The sequence below is a fragment of the Micropterus dolomieu genome, linkage group LG19 (genome assembly GCF_021292245.1).
Source record: "Micropterus dolomieu isolate WLL.071019.BEF.003 ecotype Adirondacks linkage group LG19, ASM2129224v1, whole genome shotgun sequence".
Taxonomy (NCBI): domain Eukaryota; kingdom Metazoa; phylum Chordata; class Actinopteri; order Centrarchiformes; family Centrarchidae; genus Micropterus; species Micropterus dolomieu.
Window position 1 is genome coordinate 15,347,406 of NC_060168.1, and position 20,035 is coordinate 15,367,440.

A 20,035-nucleotide genomic window follows, 5' to 3' on the forward strand; every position below is an offset into this window, starting at 1 on the left:
TCTTATGTTCTATCTATTTCTTGTTTGTCTTTATTCTGCAATCTGGCCTTCTTCACTCTTCTTGCCCAGTCTCGTGTTTCTCTTTTCTGGTTCTCTCTCTCTCTCTCTCTCTCTCTCTCTCTCTCTCTCTCTCTCTCTCTCTCTCTCTTTCTCTTCCATAGTTGAGCCTGTTTGCCCAAGGCCTGTTTTCAGGCCTTATGGTTTTAATCACCATCTCTGAGCCATGGGAAGAATATAGAAAGAGATGTGGTGCAGTGATGTTAGGTGGTGAAGGTTAGAAAAGAAATCCTGCTGGGATTTACTGTATATTGGGAGAGGAGGAATTAGAGCGAGGGTGTGCATCCCAACAACCTGGACACACATCACTGCTGCTTTTTGAACCAAACGGCTTGCAGTGGAACCCAACCGATATCAATAGCCCTGATTTCTGCGTATTACAAACATATGCGTCTGCATGTGTGTTGGATGAGAAGTAATACGAAATTACTGTACAAATCTTTAAATAACCAAATTTAAAGAATCCATATCAAAAATATTTGTTAGGTACGTAATTTATCCTAGAGACTCCCCTCTTTAACGGCTCAAAAAACATACTTAACTTTTCTTTTCCTAATTTTAAACCAGATTTTGCACTGATTACATATTCTAGAAATCTGCTACAGAAAAGGACACATTACCGCTATGTGGGGTCTCAGAGACCCCAGCTGCAAATAGTGGGTAAATACAATAAATGTTCATATGCTCTCCATCTGTGGTTGGTGTTGACTAAGTAGTCTTTATGCAGCACTCCCCTCCCCTAGCCCAAAGTCTATTATTGGTGTTTTTAGAACAGTTGCATAGCCCGTAAAACAAATAAAACATGAAATATTCCCTTTTTTGGTCGAATAACAATACTTTAGGGTCGTTACCACATTTTGTCACCTTCATCAAATGGCCAAGTCCAATTTTCGGAAAAGGGAATTCCTTTCTACATATTGGGAATAAATATATTTAAATTGGTTGATTTTGCAATTATTATCATTATACATGCATCAATTGTTGGGGCCTAAAACAACGAGGGAAGAAAGTGTCAACAAAACACGAGGATTATAAAATGTTTTGCGCATGTATATATATAAAAATAATAATAGTATTTATTTATCTATTTTTTTTTCTTCAGATGTTCTCTGTCTCTGTTGGGCTCTAGTTTGCCAATCACAATGGGAGGAAAAAATCAGTAGCCAGTTCATGTTAGCGTTAACTTTATGAACCTGTGTCCACCGCACACTGTGGTAAAATGTTAAGTGAAAGTGCAGGAGAAAGTAGGACCTGTGTATCCGTGGCTGCATAGATGAGAAAGAATCGGAGAATGACAAATTTGGGACGGGAAATTTCAGTGAATAATCACTGAACCCTAAGTCTTTGAATCTTTGAGGACACCGCAAGACGTTATTCATTTTGACTGCAATCTCGGAGCAGAGCAGATTGAGCATAGCAGGTAGAAGCTGCCTCCTGCCTTCACATTTGAGTAGGCCTGACATTCCTCATTTCACACATGATTGGCAAAATTGGGGAATTATATCCAATACATTTCTGTCTTCATCAGTCTGGTGTATGATGAATCTGTGTGATTTATCTCTCTTGTCTTTGTCTCTCCGTTGATCAGGCCAATGAGAACAGTCTGCTCAGTGCACAGCTGAAAGGCTTCCCCCTCTTTCTTCACTCTAACTTGGGTCTGAAGGACTGCACAGTCAACCCCAAGTCCCCCTTGCTTTTTATCACTCGATCCGGGCAGCCCTTGCCAGGTCCTCTCCCCGGGGATGACTGGACCGTTTTCCAGTCCAACCACTCTACGTACGAGCCTGTGTTGCTGGCCAAGACCCAATCAGCTGAGAGTGTCGCATCGATGGGGCAGAACGCTGCTCTGCTCCCGTCGGTGGTGCAGGACCTGGGGCTTCATGATGGCATCCAAAGGGTCCTGTTCGGCAACAACTTGGTCTTCTGGCTGCACAAGCTGGTGTTTGTGGACGCTGTGGCCTTTCTGACGGGGAAGAGACTCTCGCTGTCCCTGGAGCGCTACATGCTGGTGGATATAGATGACATCTTTGTGGGCAAAGAGGGCACACGCATGAAGGTGCCTGACGTTAAGGTGAGTTTGTACATGTGTTTCACAGTGGGAAAACTTAAGCAGAAAAGAAACTGAACCCCACTTATGTTTTCAAGCAGCCCTTTGCTGAAAAATAAAAATTGCCTCACACATAGCGTTCGCTATCCTCTGTTAGTCATACAGAAACCCTTCTTCTCGCTCCTCTTCTCCTTTTGAATGCAATCGTCCCAGTAGGCCGCTCAAAGCTGACAGGCCCCACTGCTCACACTGTCACAGAAGCTCCACAGCAATGAATATTTCAGGGGGCCCACAGACATCCAAAGAATGTTGAAAAGCTCCTTGCTTGCGTCCCCTCAGAGCAGAACCGACCCCCCTCATATGTGGATGCAGAGGGTATAAGAAAACATTATGGAACAAGCATCAATGCCCGCCTCACTGGCAGCGCGACTGCAAGCTTTTAGGAACGAATCACACCCGACATGACGGAGAAATGTGTGAGCGTGAGAGGGTGTGTGCTGGGAGTCTCATCCAGCGTACAGATCAAATGAAACAAACAACCGAATCAGAGGAGTGAAAAATATCAAACGGAATGGAGGAGAGGAGTGAGGCAACTGGGAGTGGATGTTGGATGTTTACCGAAAGAAACTTTGCCGAATGAAATATGTATGTGGGCACACATGCGTTCACGCTTCCTCATTAATGCGCTCGTGCACCAGTATGAGCTCGAAATGTATTGACTCACTCTCCTTTCCTCCCACTGTTTCAGGCCCTGCTGGAGACACAAAGGGAGCTGCGCACCCATGTGCCCAACTTCACCTTCAATCTGGGCTTCTCAGGGAAATTCTTTCACGCTGGTATGCAGCCTGTGAAGAGAACCTTTGCTACTGTTAATTCAGGCCGAGAAAAGAGCATGCAGTAAACTAGAGAGAGATAACACTTCTTAGATTGTAAAGTTTTGATTCACATTATTTTAATTTCTCTACTCCTCGTCTTCTCCTTCATGCCTGACTTTTATTTCCTGTTTATCTCCTGCATGCCTCGCTCTAATATCTGAACTTCTTCTCCCTTTGCCTCTCTGATTTTCATTTCCTCCCTTTCTTATCGCTGACCCCGTTTCACCTTTGCCTCCTCTTTGTCTTTGTCCATTTTTATCCCCTCCATTTCCTCTCCACCCTTCACCGCTTGTTTTTCTGTTAACCTCCCTCATCCACCTCCATCTCCTCCCTCATTTCCGGGTCCTACTGTCCACCCTCTCTGTCGTGTTCAGGATCTGATGAGGAGGACCTGGGAGACGATCTGCTGCTTTCCTACGTGAAGGAGTTCTGGTGGTTCCCTCACATGTGGAGCCACATGCAGCCCCATCTGTTCCACAACCAGTCCGTGCTGGCCGAGCAGATGTTGCTCAACAAGAAATTTGCCATGGTGAGTCACGCTGTGGGGGGCGAAGGTCAGATCACAGCTTTGGGTGAGCACTGTGATCAGAGCTGTCCCTTCTTATCCCAGCTAACTTGTTCAAATAGGCACTCTCCGGCAAGGGTGTTAATGCTTTTTAAAAGGTAAAGGTAATCTGCAAGATTTCACCCATGGTTACTGAGGTAACAGCTAGTGCTCTTTAGCAGACACTACTTGAACAGCTGCTTTGTCAGGAATATAACAGAACAACAGCAACCAGCATATCTGTACAGTGCAGCCAAACAAACTCTCTCAAGAATTCTAGTACTAAGAACTAGTAGTAAGAACTCTAATCAAGAAGTCAGTCAAAAATAATTGCAATCAAATTAAATCCTGCACACAATGAGAGAAGTTTTTCACACAACAGGAGTACACAGCAGAGTTGGTTACCTTGCTGAGGAGCAACCTGTCACCTGCAGCTCCTCATCTAACAGCTCACTGTGGCTATTAAAGATGATTTTCTTGACAGGAAATAGGATGGAAATGACATCTGAATTCATAGACCCGTTTTTGACGAAGCCGTTGTCGCTAATTGCAATGACGAGCACATTGAGTTCCTGTGGCTGCTTTACAGTAAAATGCCAAATCTGTGAATCATGGACTCCACCGCTACCATCAGAAACTACTATGAAGAGAGAGATTCAGTAATTATCTCGATTACAGAATGTATATACATTAAATGACTATTAAGGAAAAGATGCCCAAAATTTGGGTTTGATTTCATGAAGAGGGATTGTATCATAGCTTTAATATCTAGGGAACTTGACTCTCACTCATGTATTTTTGACCTCTAGGAGCATGGGATCCCCACTAACATGGGCTACGCTGTGGCGCCCCACCACTCTGGCGTCTACCCTGTCCACATGCAGCTGTACGACGCCTGGAAGAAGGTGTGGGGCATCAAGGTGACCAGCACAGAGGAATACCCACACTTGAAGCCTGCCCGCTTCCGGCGAGGTTTCATCCACAGCGGCATTAGCGTAAGACCACTTTTCATACACGCCAGGCTTCCATAAGGCCTCATTATCTTGTTACCTCTGGCCCGTTGCTTTCTCTCCACTCTGCTTCTCAACACCCATTTCAGCCAATAATCCCTTTCAGGGTTCTCTTTCAATCTACATATGCTATCCTTCATTCATTAATTATCCCTCCATCTCCACTTCTTTTGTACTTCTTCTATCATGCCCAGCGGTTACTCTCTATCCTGCATTTGTCCGTCATCCTCTTTTCCTCTCCACCTCTGCTTTTGTTAAGTCTTGTCCCCAAAGATGCTGAGCAGAATTCTTATTTTCATTTACCGTATATCACAGAGGCAACAGAAGTCCTGAGAAAGGCAATCATCTCATTAGTCTTGCTGAGCTGTTGTATTCTTCTTCTGAGTGGGAGATGATAATGTAGTCAAGTGAGCCAGTCTTGCATGAGACACCTGTCTGAGTAGTGTTGCCTAGCAGGCCTGAGGCACCATAACGAAGACTGACATCTCTGGCAACAGCACAGCAAGTGTCTGCACATAACCAATCACTGAAATGTCAACCCCCCCCCCCCCCCCCCAAAAAAACAAACTTTTTAGCTTCACATTGCTAGCTGGTACAGAATTATATAGTTATGAGACCAGAATTAAAGTTGAATAGATTACATTCAAGAGGTTCAAAAGAAGGGGAAAAAATCTTATCTATTTCTTTCCCAGGTTGACCTTCAACGCTGATAGGAAACAGTGCAGCCTCAGTCCCACTCCCTTTGTAGTGTTGGCATTCAGTCGGCCTGTGTGGTCTCAGAGCTCTGTTCCTGTCCTTGAGATAGTGCAGTCTGAATGGACAGTCTCCACTGCTTACCAATGATTGATATTCAGTTCCCCAGACACTCCAAACTGTAAACGCATTTCCATGAATTTCCATATAGACTCAGAGTGAATAAGAGCTTTGCTTTGGCTAGATGAGCTGCATAATATGAATGTTATTGAAAGCAAACAATGTGTGGGGTAACTGCCTGGAGTACTGACAGCTCCTCTCGCAGTGGAGGGCCGATGGGGTGTGTGTGTTTGTGGGAATGCATTTCTTTTAGATTTTTTTTTTTCTTTTCTTTAATGTTTTTGCCATTTTGGTTTGGTGACTGTGTCTTTGTTTACATCACAGGTGCTGCCCAGGCAGACATGTGGTCTTTTCACGCACACAATCTTCTATAAAGACTACCCGGGCAGTCCAAATGAACTGGACAAGCTCATCAATGGTGGAGAACTCTTCCTCACCGTTCTGCTGAACCCTGTGAGTCAACTACGCATCCACGCAGCACAGCTTTTATCTTGCACACTTGGAAACCCATTAAACTGGTGGTGTAAATTGAAATTTAAATGAGGGACAGGACAAAGCCTAGTCAATGACTCACGCAGTGATGTCCGCATCATGCTTTCTCTTTTTACACTTTGCTGTGAAAGCTCCTTTTATTGGATCCAAAATGCATTCCTGAAAAGTTCTCGTATTTGTCAACATGTTTTATATTGAGCTGATGATTTAAAAAAGTTAGTTTTATTACCATATCTCACATCTAGCAAATGTCACCCTGCAAAGTCGCCTGCAGATAATTATTATATAATAATAATTATTAATTCTTCTCAAAGTCTTACTTTTAAGCACCCTTCAAGAAACGTCTTGTTTCAGGTTTCATATTAAATGTGTACCAAAAAGACTGAAACTTGATTTGACTTACTCAGACTGCCTCATGTTAGAGTCACACAAACTTTGGACTATATGTTTACACAGAATGAGGACTGCAGATTTAGGCCAATTTTAAGAAGGAAAAAAAAAATTTAAACTTAACCATTAAGAGTTGGGCTGCCCAAATGCTGATTAAAATCCAATATATTGTATATAGATACGAAATCCTTTAAGTAAATAGTTTAAGGCTGCAGCTAATTATCATTTCAATATGTATTAGTCTATTTTCTTGATAAGTCAAATCAGTGAAAATAAAATGTCAGAATATTGCGAAAAATATTCAGCATTTCCTAGAGCTCAAGGTGATATACTCATACTTTCTAATAGCGTGCCACTTAGAACAGCATTCCTCCCCAGTTTAGACTAGATTGAATTTACCTTCATCCCCCTATCCTTCCTTCCCGTTCACAGATAAGTATCTTCATGACCCACCTGTCCAACTACGGGAATGACCGCCTTGGCCTTTACACATTTAAAAGCCTGGTGATGTTCATCCAGACGTGGACCAACCTGAAAATGCAGACCCTGCCACCTGTTCAGCTGGCTCAGAAATACTTCAGCCTGTTTCCCTCTGAGAGAGATCCACTCTGGCAGGTAAGAATGAGACGTTGGATTTACATGTTTGTTTGGCACTAAAGCCCAAATTTGCATTCAGTAGTACTTTTTTGACAGCTTATATACCAGCAATGGAATGCTGCAATAAAGAAACAGCTGACAATAGTACTGTAAACATAACACATTGTATTGCTTATAAAATATGACATTATACAGTCATAGCTTGAATCCTTTGCAAAACACACCATATGCAGACAAAGCATGTGTATGGCTTTGGTCATAAATAATACATTGTTTGCTCGATGGATGGAGAGCAATGTCATTAACCGTCCAACCAACCAACGTATTTTATTAAATACACCTTCTGTTAACTGTAGTGCTGACAAACATTTGAGTGAAGTGCATTCTCTTTTTTATTTTTTTAAATGTACATCCCCTTGAAACTAAGGATTGTTTATCGTTTTTGTGGCTACAGGATCCTTGTGAGGACAAAAGGCACAAGGACATCTGGTCCAAAGAGAAAACATGTGACCGCTTCCCCAAACTGCTCGTCATTGGGCCTCAGAAGACAGGTGAGATGCAGTCCTTCAACCCCCCCTACAGGATGAATTTAGAAATTATTTAAATCCGAAGCATATCGTCCAGTTCAGAGCAGACGTGTGGTGTTCTAAGTGGTTTGAATGAGGTTTGTTTTAGTTCTTGGAAAATTAGAGGATATTTTTTAAATAGTTTTTCTCTATTCTATTTTATCTTAATCTTTAAATTGTGTCTTGTTTTTATTTTCTTTATTGTATTTGCCTCCTTGAAATGTATTTTAACTGTTTTAATCTGTAAGGTGTCCTTGAGTGCTATGAAAGGTGTCCACAAATAAAATGTATTATTATTATTATAGAAATAGTAGTAGAGAAAATTGTGATTTGCTTTTAAAGTGCTACTGTTTTTGCCTTTCATCTTCATCTCACTGTACTTAATAACAGGATACCCACTCCCTTAAGCCTCATGCTCTTCTCTTCCCCTTTATCTCTTTTGTCTCATGTACACTACTTGTTCTTCCTTTGCCCTCTCAGGGACAACAGCGCTTTACCTGTTTCTTGGCATGCACCCTGACCTGACCAGTAACTACCCCAGCAAGGAGACCTTTGAGGAGATCCAGTTCTTCAATGGGCACAACTACCACAGAGGCATTGACTGGTAAGAATGGTCACAGACACACACCTCAGTCTTTTGTAATGTAGCAGTGTTGGGCAGAAGTTGGCTACCAAGCGCTTTCAACGAGCTACATATTCAGAAATGTCCCCATCTTATAATAACAGGGGTTTAATTGCGCTTCATGATTAACTTTGTTTTTGACATTAAATTTGGCGAGGTGTTTACCTGTCTTCACTGACTTTTTACACATTAAACCTGGGGTAGGCAATGTTGGAGAATTAGCAAGAGACAGCTAGATTTTGAGAGTATCCCACCAAAAAATCCCACCCCCTCTCTTTGGGCCTCCCTACAAATAACACTATAACTATTAGGAGTATTTGTTTAAGACAGGTGGAGCACTTTGCTTTATGTTTGGCCCGACTCCTACCTGTTTTTAAATACAGGCTCTTAGGAGAGAACGGGAGAGTTTACAAGGTACGTAAGTTTTAATTCTCAGCTGTGTGACAGTGTGAATAGTGTTATTAAATAAGAAGTTTTTTCTTTTATCAGGCACAAGAAAATATTATAATGATTAGAATAAACCCATCCTTCATATTTGCACTCTTTGGCTACATTCCTTTAAAAAACACATATTCATCAGTTCTAATGTTTTGATAAATTACTTTTATTGTTGTGGGGGTTTTTTTGTGAAGCTTTTATTGCACTTTCATTAATGAGGATTTTACTCGCCAGACAGAAATTCAACCCGTATTTGGAGCTTGGCAGGTGTTCATTTCGGACCGTGTGTGTGACTGCTTTTAAATCACGATGGTAGAGGGCTTAGTGGTGGATGGCATCGTCTATCGGCCCAACCCTACTGGCAGACTTGATATTTGTGTGTGCTGCCCAAATATTAGCTTTGTGCCATGTTGCTAGATGTTTTTTTTTAATATGTGTGGTTACAAGCTGTTGCACATGGCTGATCACCCACACAGCGTACAGAGAAATAATCCTTATCTGCTGAGAGCAAATTGGACCAGATCGCTTGTGGCTGTTCGTAACACTTTGTTTGTGTTTGTTGTGCGTTAGGTATATGGAGTACTTCCCTCTGCCCTCCAACACCAGTTCAGACTACTACTTTGAGAAGAGTGCCAACTACTTTGACTCTGAGGTGGCTGCTCAGAGGGCTGCAGCTCTCCTACCCAAAGCCAAGATCATCACCATCCTCATCAACCCAGCGGACAGAGCGTACTCTTGGTACCAGGTCTGTCACACGCACCACTCACTTCTCTGTTCAACTTTGCACAAGCATGTTTTTTAATTTTTTAAGACTAATCCTCCTTAAATTACTCTCTCCTCACCTGCCCACAGCACCAAAGAGCCCACGATGACCCGGTGGCGTTGAAATACTCCTTCCATGACGTCATCACCGCAGGCCATGATGCTCCAGTCAAACTACGGGTCCTCCAGAATCGCTGTCTGGTACCAGGCTGGTACGCCATCCACCTGGAGCGCTGGCTCAACTACTATCACTCCAGCCAGGTAGCGTGTGTGACACGCACGCAGTGGTGGGCAATGTTATGCAGTAAATGAACGAACACCAGTGTTAAGTATTTCAGTTCAGCCAAGTTAGCTTGAGTTGGGCTTTGTGTAAATCAAGCTTTATGGATTGCTGGCAGGTATTTTTTGTTTGTGGTAAAGGAGGCTTGTTTACTCTTTTGTGAGTCCTTGAGGGCAGTGTTTAAATCTACTTGACCATAACGGAAGCAAACTGCCCATGAGGGTCACACTCTCAGGAGGAAAAACAAGCTCTTGTTTCCACAAAAATGACAAAATCTGTCAGCTGCAAGATCCAATGAAGTGTGGTCTGCACTTCTGTTACTGCAAAAGAATTTAAGTTGTAAAAGTTTATCCTCTTAGAATAAAAACACATCTATCAGCAGGTCGTTTAATTCAGACTGTAAAATGATTGTGATAATGACTTTTGGTACCGTTTGTGTGTCTTACCCCAGTTGTTAGTCTTGGATGGACAGATGCTAAAGACTGAGCCTGCGTCAATCATGGATAAAATCCAGAAGTATTTGGCCCTGGCCAACGTGATCAACTACCACAAGATCCTTGCGTGAGTACTGTCCTTCCTTTTTAAATCCCTCGCAGTATAATTTCATCAAGTGCTACTATCATGAAGGAATTTGCATATTGACTCCACAGGTTACATTAGTTGTTGGCTTTCACCACGTGTGCACGCAACAAAACCGGTTCTAAACAAGTTCAGTTTTAGGTGTACAAGTAAAACAAGGCAGATATTTAAGAATTTATTTCATTTCATCTGTCAGGAATCTGTTTCTGCTCTTGTTTTGTTGTTGAAACAAACAATCTGTTGAGCTTGGCACTATCTAATAAAGGCATAAAATGGCCAAAATATTATGTTTTTTTACACCAAGTATAGGAGGGTTGTGATTGGTAACAGTAGATTTGAATTTTAAATAAAGTGTTAGCTTTCTTTTGTTAACGATAGATTATTTTCTATATCTATTATGTGCAGGTTCGACCCTAAGAAAGGCTTCTGGTGTCAGCTGCTGGAGGGTGGGAAGACAAAGTGTTTGGGAAAGAGTAAAGGACGCAGGTACCCTGACATGGACTCTGAGGTATGATCGTTTATATGAGTTTTGACATACATTTTACTATTTATCTGTTAATGTTTTACTTACAGATTGTTTAATTTTTGCTACTTTTGATGATGTGTTTTTTTTTAATTGAATGTTATCTTACCTCTTTTGTCTCCTTCAGTCACAGAGGTTCCTCAGGGAGTACTATAGGGATCACAACATTGAGCTTTCCAAGCTGCTCTACAGGATGGGTCAGCCGCTGCCCAGCTGGCTCAGAGAAGAACTGGTCCACACCAGGTAGCAGCACCACAGGGGGGAGACCACATCTCTACACACTGAACCACTGCTCGAGCCTGCTGGGGGGGGCCGCTGGCCAAGTGGCCTGAAATGTTCAGGATCCCAAAAAAGTTTTGAAAGAGACTGGAATGTATGGAGATTTGAGGATGGGATGCCCAAGCAGAACTCGATCTTCCTAAATGAACAAGACGACAGTGGATGGTGAGAAAGAAGAGAGCTTAGTTGCTTTCAGCAGCTGATTCCATCTCTCTCCCTGAGCTTCAAGATGCCGTTACTCCCCTGCAGGTCAAACCAGGACCACGGAAGCCGTAATGATGGCTTCTGCTGTGTTCTGAAGAAGGAGGAGGAGAAGAAGGAAAGGCTCAGTGACACACAGGAGTGACTTCCAGTGGTTGATAATCACATCCCTGCTCTCCTTAATCAAACCTTCTCTTCTTCTTTGCATGAACTTCTTGAAAGTCAAAGGAATAAGAGAGAATAAAGTCTGAAGCTTGAGCAGCCATCTTCACTGTTTCAGCTCTGGGGAAACAGGTGGAAGTGATGAACACAACATCACCTGTGTCTCTGCATTAAATCAGGCAATGTAACATTGACCAAATGGAGGCCTGACTTACAGAGAGACATTTGTTGTAAATGCCTTTGATATAAGTGAAGTGTATGTATGAGAGGAGGGAATTGGACATCTGGAGTCTTGACTCAGGCTGCATGTTGTAGCCTTACTTGATAGGCCTTGGTAGAATCTAGTTATCGCATTTACAAGTGCCAGGACAGAATCTTCATTAAAATATTACCACATGGACTTTTGAGAGTTCTTTTTTTTTAAGTTTTATGTTGTTGGTTTTTTTTGCTCTGATTTTGTTTTAACATTTATATAATGCTGATGGCAATGCATTATTGTAGAATGTACCAAAACTAAACACCTTAGCTCAGTTTTCTCGTATAGGCCACATGTACAGTAGACTGGTTTATTAACGTGTTCGGCTCTGCCTCCTCTTTAGTCAGTTCCAAGACCATTAGATTGGCTAAAGCAGGAACAGTAGGATAGATGTTGAAAGCACAATATTTAAGTCACTCAAGTGAACATCGATTCTGAACATAACAGGTTTAATAGAAAGCACACTAACAAAATGGGTCCTGCTACAATCTGTGAAGAAGATCATAAGCTAGCTACTGTATGATTAATTAAACACTCTGGACTGAGCGATTCAGATAGTGTACAGAACAAGATTGTGCATTTCAGATCTGTTTCGGCATTGGGTTTTATTTTGTTTTGTTTTTTTGTCAAAACTGTATATTTTGTTTCTTTTACTAGATGAGTTTAGGTTTTGGCGGGGAGGAAAAAAAAAAAAGCTGTCTCTGGGAAAAGCGTTTAAAGTTGCCAGGAAAACCAACAGTATGCCCAGTGAGACCATTCAGACGTTTGGTTGTCAGTCAAGGTGTTACCACTGCAACTAGATGTCAAGCATAGATAACAAAAAGCTGCTCTTATTGCAATAGTTTTGTACAATGTTCTGATGTAATAACAATGCACATGTTGGTCCTTTTTATTTCCTGACTTTGTAATGTACATAATACGCAACCCTCGGTAGACCTAAATTATTGAATGTGTTTGGGTTTACGCTCTCCATCAGCCCATTCCCATAGTGTGAAATGTCAGTGCTGTACTGAGGGGAGTTTGGATTATGTCATTGTGCAGAGGTGTGTCGCTAAGATTGTTTCCTCTCATGTCCTCTCACTGCCAACTATTGTACACAGGTACTGAGTCTCTCCATATAAAGTATTAAGTGATAACACATAACAGCAATGATGGTACTAATCTCCTGGACTGTATGATAAAGATTTGTAATTGTTGTCAATAATTTTTACAGTGTAACTAATATTGTCGGTGCTTTTTAATTTGCAAATAAAACACCACTGTATTTTTCAATATTTGGATCTCTTTCCTCTACTTTCTCAGATAAATTTTGAACTGTCTAAACCCAACATGTGAAGTTGAAAGCAAGCAGGAGGATGTCGTCTGCTTTTTGTGCAGAAATTTCCAGAAGCTCAAATCAGTTGGACTTGTGTGGCTGAAAACTGAGATTGGTTGGTCTTTTGGTTTCACTTCACGTTGAGGTACTTTCGGGAAGCAACCAACTGGAATCTCTCAAAATCCCATGAAACATGACCCTGTTCACCATCAAAATAATTTAAAAATGTATATTTTGTCCATGATATTTAACCTTGCCTATGGTAGATTTACATGTGGCTTGTAAATCCCTAGTACCTTGTTGGGGAAAACAACCATAAATAACAAAGAAAGCTTCCTCCTATGTTGTTGCTGGGAGTTTACAATGAGCAACATAAATTAAGAATTGCTGCATTGAAAAAATAAAATACATCCACGTTGAAATACTTACCACTAGACGAATGTTCTCATGATTACTACTGACAAATATTTCGAAATAAAAGTGCATTTTAGTATTATTAAATATATTGTTTGTACTAGAGGTAGTAGTAATACTACTGTTGTTGCTTTTTGCCTTTATTTGCTTATTTCTTTTTCCTGTATAGCACTTTGTAACTTTGCTAAAAGGAAAAGTACCAAACTTAAGTACAAAGCTAAAATTAATTCACTAGTAAAACATCAACAACCTCTAAGTAATATAAATATTAAAAATATATATTACACCTACATTAATTGAATAGACTGTTAGAATTAGCAAAAAAAACAAAACAATAGATAAGACCATTCAATAGAACAAGTTATGATACAAGTCAGTCGAAACCCTTCTACTGTCTGCCTCTATCAACAAGTGATGGTGCTGGGATCTGACCAATCACAGCCCTCGCAGCGCCACTGAGCCTCCCAACAGCGAGAGGGACTTTCCACATAAATTCACCTTTCTGAGGAACCTGTCTGGTAAATCCTTCCTTATTTTCAAGAGCGTTTATCTGCTTGACCTGCCGGACTTTCGCCAGTTTTTTGCTTTGAAGAGGCTGACAGAAACGTCCAAGACAAATGGCCAACTCTGCAGAAGATGCTGCCCTGGACAGAGGGAGTCTGACCGGCAGTGAGGATGCCCTTATTCTCCCCGGAAGACCCTCAGGGTGAGAGCAACCTAACATATAAATTTCTACTTATAACAACAGCTGTTTGCTCACTAGTAGCTTCAAAACTAATCTTTGCTAATAAAGTACTTGTTCCTCCATGTACCGCAGAGTTAAAATGAGCAATAAATCACGATTAAAACCTAAAATATTTATTACATTAAATATATACATTCAATATTATTCAAGTTAGCTAACCTACAAGAGTGACATTGCATTTGTTTAAATTGTGTTTAAAATGGGATGATATTGGTTTCTGGAGTATAAAGCATACCTTTCCTTTGCATCATATTAGTTCATGAAATAATAATTCTATTTAGTTATTGCTTTACAGCGTTTTATATGTTTAGTTCTACTTTTTAATTTAAAATAATATATTTATTTAACATAATAGGCATCTTCAGTAACCTTGCTTGCACTTTGCATCAAGAGAAGGCGTCTGCCTGGTAACTGATGATGATGCTGTCAGCTATTGGTTCACAATTAACCACAGAGAAAATCATTGGCTAATATTCTACATTTCAATTTAGTAATAAAAATGATTTGTGAGTGTTATAATTTAATTATGTCACTCCTTATAATAGTTTTGTGTCATCTGTGAGAGATAAGTAAGTCCTATTGTTTCCCTCACAGCACTGACATTTTTTTTTTGTTATATGTGTATTTAGTTGTAATGATATTCTCTTAAGATAAATTAAAACTAACAGACTAACCTCTTAATCAAAATCCGATTGGATATGATGACATTGTTTACATACAGCACATACAGCATTGAAACGTTTGCCTTGTTGTTGCTTAAGTTTCACTTTTCATTGTAGCAGAGCTGTTTATGGAATAAGTGAATATACAATTATTAAGAAACAAATAATTTTACACCTGTTTATAAATCTTACAAATGCTCTAAATAGTATTTGGATACTATGTACTTCCTTACATTAGGGAAAAACATCTGCCTAGTAACAACTGATGCTCACATTCCATTGGCTGATTATGAGCAGCAGAGAAAAGTGCTGACATATTTTTGTGTCAGGATTTATATCACTGTGAGTAATCACTGGGAGTAAAAGTAACAGCATAACATCTAAGAGGTGATGATGTTTATTTGCTTTTGTTTAGAATATGGATAATACCTAGATTGTCTGTTTACATTTGAGCATCAAACTGTCAAAACTCAGTATCAAAACAAATCATCTGTGCTTTCAAAATGCCACACAGCCCAACCCAAGTAAATGTAATACTTTGGAATCTTTTGCAAAAAAAACCCATCTCACTTTTGGTCTTTTCAAATCTGACTATGTGTCATATTATTCCCTCTCCCCTTCTATTCTTCTCTCTCAGGGGCTCCAACAGTCGTGCCTTGAAGGTGGCAGGCCTGACAACCCTGGCATGTCTGCTCCTCGCCAGCCAGGTCTTCACTGCCTACATGGTGTTTGGCCAGAAGGATCAGATCCACACGCTGCAGAAGAACACAGAGAGAATGAGCAAACAGCTCACCCGCTCGTCCCATGGTATAAGGAAGCAATAAAGTCCTAATGGTCCAAGAATGTGTCATTAATGAGTAATAGTCTTCATAGTCTTCATCAGACAGGGGGAAGAGGAGGATAAGGAGTTGAAGAGGGAAGTGAGAGTTTGCTTTAAGGAACTTGATCTGAAAGCTGGACAGAGAAATGAAAGTTTTGCTGGTGATTCACAGGGGGAAGAAATGAGCTGTTTGCTATCTATATTTTGATCTTTTTAAGCAGTGTCATATGCTAGTGATAATAATATATTATCTAGCATTCAACACGTCCGGTGTAGCAGAGTTGCTGTGAAGAAAAGCATCCGTTTGATTATGCGTTGCCTGCATTTCATTCAGTTTTCATTTTCTGTTTGTATGTTTCGGTTCAACTCATCTATGTAATTCTGTGAGGCTTTAATGTTCTTTTACATGTAATTACAGAAATTTTAAAGGTAATTGTGTGTGTGTTTTCCCCCCACAAGCAACAAATCATTTGATTCAAATGTTGTATTCAAACATTTTTCCACTATTTTCATTAGCAAAAATTCTCTCCCCAAACTTAAACATTACATTCGCTCAGTTTTACACAGGACACATGTCATATTGAATCACGGATAGTCACGCCACCAGGAAGAGGCAAAACAATGTGTAGTATAATCAGAAGAGTCTGAAACTTCTCCAAGGTCTCTATGCTATTTTTGTCTCCAGGCTCCTCACACAAAGTATGCTAAGTGTGAAGGACAATTCAGAGATAAAACAGGTTCATTAAATTTCTTTCACATTAACTGATACATTTATGTGTTTGCTTGTTTGTTTCTCTATAGCCGTGGCTCCAATGAAGATGCACATGCCCATGAACAGCCTTCCTCTGCTGATGGACTTCACTTCAGATGAGGACTCCAAGACACCCTTGACTGTAGGTTTACACCTGTCTCCTGAGGGGGAAAAAACATTTATCTTGTATCTATCAAACTTATATTGTTCTGTATGTTGTGTTATGAATGAATACATTTCAGCATGAATTTAAACAATCACTTTTTTCTGTTCCCTCCCAGAAACTGCAGGAAACTGCTGTTGTCAGTGTGGAGAAACAGCTGAAGGATCTCATGCAGGTGTGTTGCACTCGGTATCCTGTGTGTCCTCACATTGTTGATGTTTCATTGTCACTAAGGTCTGGTCATGTTTTGAGCAGGACACCCAGCTGCCGCAGTTCAACGAGACCTTCCTGACCAACCTGCAGGGCCTGAAGCAGCAGATGAATGAGAGCGAGTGGAAGGTAAAGCCTCACACACATTTACAGGGAAACTACTACAACTAAAATATTTGAATCAAATTCAAATATCTTGCCAGTCACGTTTTAAAAAAATATATATTTTACATTTTGCTCTCTGCAGAGCTTTGAGTCCTGGATGCGTTACTGGCTGATCTTCCAGATGGCCCAGCAGAAGCCTGTACCCCCAACAGCTGATCCAGGTTATTGCAACTTCATTTTGTTTACATTTTAGCATTTAGCTAACGTCCTTGTCCAGACTGGTGCTGTGAAAGCCAAGAGACAGCCCTGCACATAACCCCCCCCCAAACCCTTGGCAAAATGTATTACCCAAAATGCGGCCTATTGCTTTAACTTTGCTGCATTCACAAGTAATTAACAAGAAACAGGCCTTTAATCTGTGCTCTATTTTTTTCGATCCCTCAGCCTCTGAGATCAAGACCAAGTGCCAGATGGAGTCAGCGCCTGGACTCAGCAAGATCGGTTCCTACAAGCCCCAGTGTGACGAGCAGGGCCGCTACAAGCCCATGCAGTGCTGGCACGCCACCGGTTACTGCTGGTGTGTGGACGAGCAGGGCACAGTCGTCGAGGGCACCACCATGCGCGGCCGCCCTGACTGTCAGAGGAAGACAGGTAGAAGACACATTTTAAGGGACTTCTGATTCAACGCTGCATTTGTAGCTATGGAGAGGCTGTCATGAGTGATGAAAATAACTTCACTACTCCTTTTGTTCCCTGTTTATTTTAGCCTTTGCACCTCGCCGCATGGCGTTTGCACCCAGGCTGATGCAGAAGACCATCAGCGTTGATGGTGAGTGTCTCAAATTCACTTTTTTAGTGGATTAATAGTTCTTCACAAGAACTTGTTGGCTGCTATATACATAATCACATGTTTTTTTCTTTGTTTTCCAGATGAGTGAAAGAAATGAAGCAGTGTTGGCTGTTTCTTTTCATCAGGCAATCTTCACAGACTTTGAGCAAATCACTCAATTTATAGATGATGCTGAACTGCGTGCAGTAACTGTTTTAATTCCAGATCAGTTATTCTTCCATGTAATCTCTTGATTTTTACCATTTTGCTGGCTGCTTGAAATCAAATCAGTAGAGGTCTGTTACAGGTTATTGCTTTTAATGTTATAAATTTGTGTGTTTTATAACTAATTTGGGGGTGTTCTCATTGACATTTTAATCTAGATCAGATAATCTAGAGTATATTAAAGTATGTGTGTTCAACATGTCTCCAAAGAATGATTAAAGGGTCAGTTCACCCAAATTACATCTCATATATTTTCTCCCTTGCCGCTACTAGTATCTAGACAGGTAGGTAGTTTCTGAGGTGTCTGCTTCCACCCTCCACAGTCACGGTGAATGGAAGTTTTTTTTAAGGGACATACAGCATTGAAAAATTACATTTAAAAATGTAAACAGCCACTCCTCTTTCCACAAACAATGTTTCCTGTTACTCTGAATAATCCACAGACCTCACAGCTAACAGTTTTCATAAGGATTGTTTGTTAGGTAGAAAGTAGTTCCAATAAAAACTGTTCCCGTCCATCTGCATGGCTAGATATATGAGAGTTTAGTCAGAAAACGTGTTCGGTTTTTTGTAATTTGGGTGAACCGACCCTCTGATGGACGCATGTATGAGTTTCCATGAGGGTGTTTGTGTTAAGAAGGCTAAATAAAGTTTTCCTAACATCACTGTTTGGATTATTATACATAATGTTTAAACCTAGCCATGTTTTATTGAGATCAAATAATTGCTGAAGCAATAAACTATAAGCAAGGCCTTAATAAACTTTAACCTGATTAGATGCAGTGATGTTGCTCGCTTAGTCCTGGATTTTATGGCATCAGTTTCTGGTTGTAACTTTAACCTTTCACCGAAGTGCACTCATTTAATTTTACACACAAGGCATTTCCTGTTCAAGACCCTAAACATAGCAGTTTCAATAGCTTATTAATTGAATCATCCTTTAGTCCTTCAATTCTCATTCTCCTCTGTAAATGATTTGACAACCACCTATCTCTCTGTCGTTCTTCATGCATGTTCTAAGATCCTCATTACAGAGAGACAGGCAAAAGTTTCAAAGTTAGCAAGCTGGCACTCAGTCAAATTTAAATGAGGCTGTGTTTATCATCAAATAGTCATCAACACAACACTCGGCAGCTCACACACTCCATCCTCAGTCCGCACACAGTGTTGAAGCAGATTCTGCTCAGTCCTGCTCTGGATCCCCACAACCAGCATCTCCTCGTCCTCTTTTCTCCCCAACCACACTAATAATTGGTGACTCCATAACCAGAAACCACCGTTTCTTTAACGCCACCACAGCTGACATTTAAAAAAAACTTCAGGACCTGATGCCGTCGCTCCCGTCCTCCATCACAAGAGTGATAGTCCATGTCGGAACAAATGACACAGCTCTTCGGCAGTCTGAGCTGACAAAATCAGATTTTAACCGTCTTTTTAACTTTTTAAAGCAGTGTGGAAAGTCCGTTGTTATCTCTGGTCCCATTCCCACAGTTGGTCGCGGTGCTGGCCGCTTCAGTAGACTCCTTGGCCTCCACGACTGGCTCCAGTCCGCCTGCAGGGCTCACCGTGTGTTTTATGTGGATAATTTTAATATTTTCTGGCAAAGAATGTCTCTTTTTAAGACAGACGGACTTCACCCAAACAAACGGGGCTCAGAAATGTTAGCTGCTCTCATACAGCATGTGGTGCGGTCCACACATGATTTACGTGAATGACTAATCATTCATGCAGCACACCTGGACACACCACCGCTCACTGAACAGATCTCTGCCTCACTGCCACAAACAACTGTCTCCACCTGCTGGCATGAAAAGCCGTCTGCTCCCAGCGCTGTTCCAAAGACTTATATTCCTGTCATCATCACGCATAGACCAGTAAACCGAAATGTGCACATCCCACACAGAAATAATCTCTTAAGGATTAGGACAACTGCACCAACTCCAGCACCCAGAACAAACTCATTTAAAATGGCTCTCTTCAATGTGAGATCACTTTCAAGTAAGACTTTTATCTTAAATGATTTTATCTTGTCTGCAAATCTAGATTTTATGTTTTTAACTGAATCCTGGTTGCAAATGAATGACTATAGCCAGCTAGCTGAACTGTGTCCGCCTCAATATGATTGCTTTAGTCAACCGAGGGTCAGTGGTCGTGGTGGTGGGCTAGTGAGCGTGTATAGGAAAAATTTTAAATGTCATCAAGTACGCTGTGATGAATTTAACTCCTTTGAAGTTCTCACTCTTAAACTTGGAGGGCTGCAACCTATCATATTTGTTATAATTTATCGCCCCCCAAAACCGCCT

General features: G+C 40.9%; 3 protein-coding genes across 7 annotated transcripts in view; all 3 read left to right on the top strand.

The window, feature by feature from the left end:
• LOC123957516 (bifunctional heparan sulfate N-deacetylase/N-sulfotransferase 1-like) overlaps window positions 1-12,767 on the top strand; it is a 52,389-nt gene extending 39,622 nt beyond the window's left edge. For all 4 annotated transcript variants that reach the window (XM_046030368.1, XM_046030365.1, XM_046030366.1 and 1 more), the window contains 13 exons: window positions 1,646-2,128; window positions 2,853-2,940; window positions 3,354-3,508; window positions 4,333-4,518; window positions 5,671-5,799; window positions 6,661-6,843; window positions 7,280-7,376; window positions 7,872-7,995; window positions 9,022-9,196; window positions 9,304-9,474; window positions 9,945-10,054; window positions 10,478-10,580; window positions 10,723-12,767. In XM_046030368.1, coding sequence (XP_045886324.1) covers window positions 1,646-2,128; window positions 2,853-2,940; window positions 3,354-3,508; window positions 4,333-4,518; window positions 5,671-5,799; window positions 6,661-6,843; window positions 7,280-7,376; window positions 7,872-7,995; window positions 9,022-9,196; window positions 9,304-9,474; window positions 9,945-10,054; window positions 10,478-10,580; window positions 10,723-10,842 — 2,124 coding nt within the window. In that variant the 3' untranslated portion in view covers window positions 10,843-12,767. The remainder of the gene's footprint in view (window positions 1-1,645; window positions 2,129-2,852; window positions 2,941-3,353; window positions 3,509-4,332; window positions 4,519-5,670; window positions 5,800-6,660; window positions 6,844-7,279; window positions 7,377-7,871; window positions 7,996-9,021; window positions 9,197-9,303; window positions 9,475-9,944; window positions 10,055-10,477; window positions 10,581-10,722) is intronic.
• A 973-nt stretch (window positions 12,768-13,740) lies between these two features.
• Window positions 13,741-18,397, top strand: cd74a (CD74 molecule, major histocompatibility complex, class II invariant chain a). The gene is made up of 9 exons (XM_046030569.1): window positions 13,741-13,928; window positions 15,267-15,436; window positions 16,251-16,342; window positions 16,482-16,538; window positions 16,619-16,702; window positions 16,821-16,899; window positions 17,123-17,329; window positions 17,445-17,507; window positions 17,609-18,397. The coding sequence occupies exons 1-9, from the start codon at window positions 13,840-13,842 to the stop codon at window positions 17,614-17,616; spliced, it is 849 nt and encodes a 282-aa protein (XP_045886525.1). The 5' UTR covers window positions 13,741-13,839; the 3' UTR covers window positions 17,617-18,397.
• Window positions 18,398-19,671: 1,274 nt separating this feature from the next.
• The window catches only part of si:dkey-201i24.3 (osmotic avoidance abnormal protein 3), a 12,062-nt gene continuing 11,698 nt past the window's right edge, over window positions 19,672-20,035 (top strand). The window contains exon 1 of one of the 2 annotated variants that reach the window (XM_046030949.1): window positions 19,672-19,730. The gene's annotated coding sequence lies outside the window, so the exon portion shown is untranslated. The remainder of the gene's footprint in view (window positions 19,731-20,035) is intronic. The other variant, XM_046030950.1, reaches the window with a different exon arrangement.

Excerpts from the sequence above, each read along its gene's own strand:
- cd74a (XM_046030569.1), top strand. The coding sequence starts at position 13,840 with ATGGCCAACTCTGCAGAAGATGCTGCCCTGGACAGAGGGAGTCTGACC. Across the intron at positions 16,343-16,481 it reads ACTCCAAGACACCCTTGACT|AAACTGCAGGAAACTGCTGT; the intron begins GTAGGTTTACAC and ends GTTCCCTCCCAG. Across the intron at positions 16,703-16,820 it reads TGAATGAGAGCGAGTGGAAG|AGCTTTGAGTCCTGGATGCG; the intron begins GTAAAGCCTCAC and ends TGCTCTCTGCAG.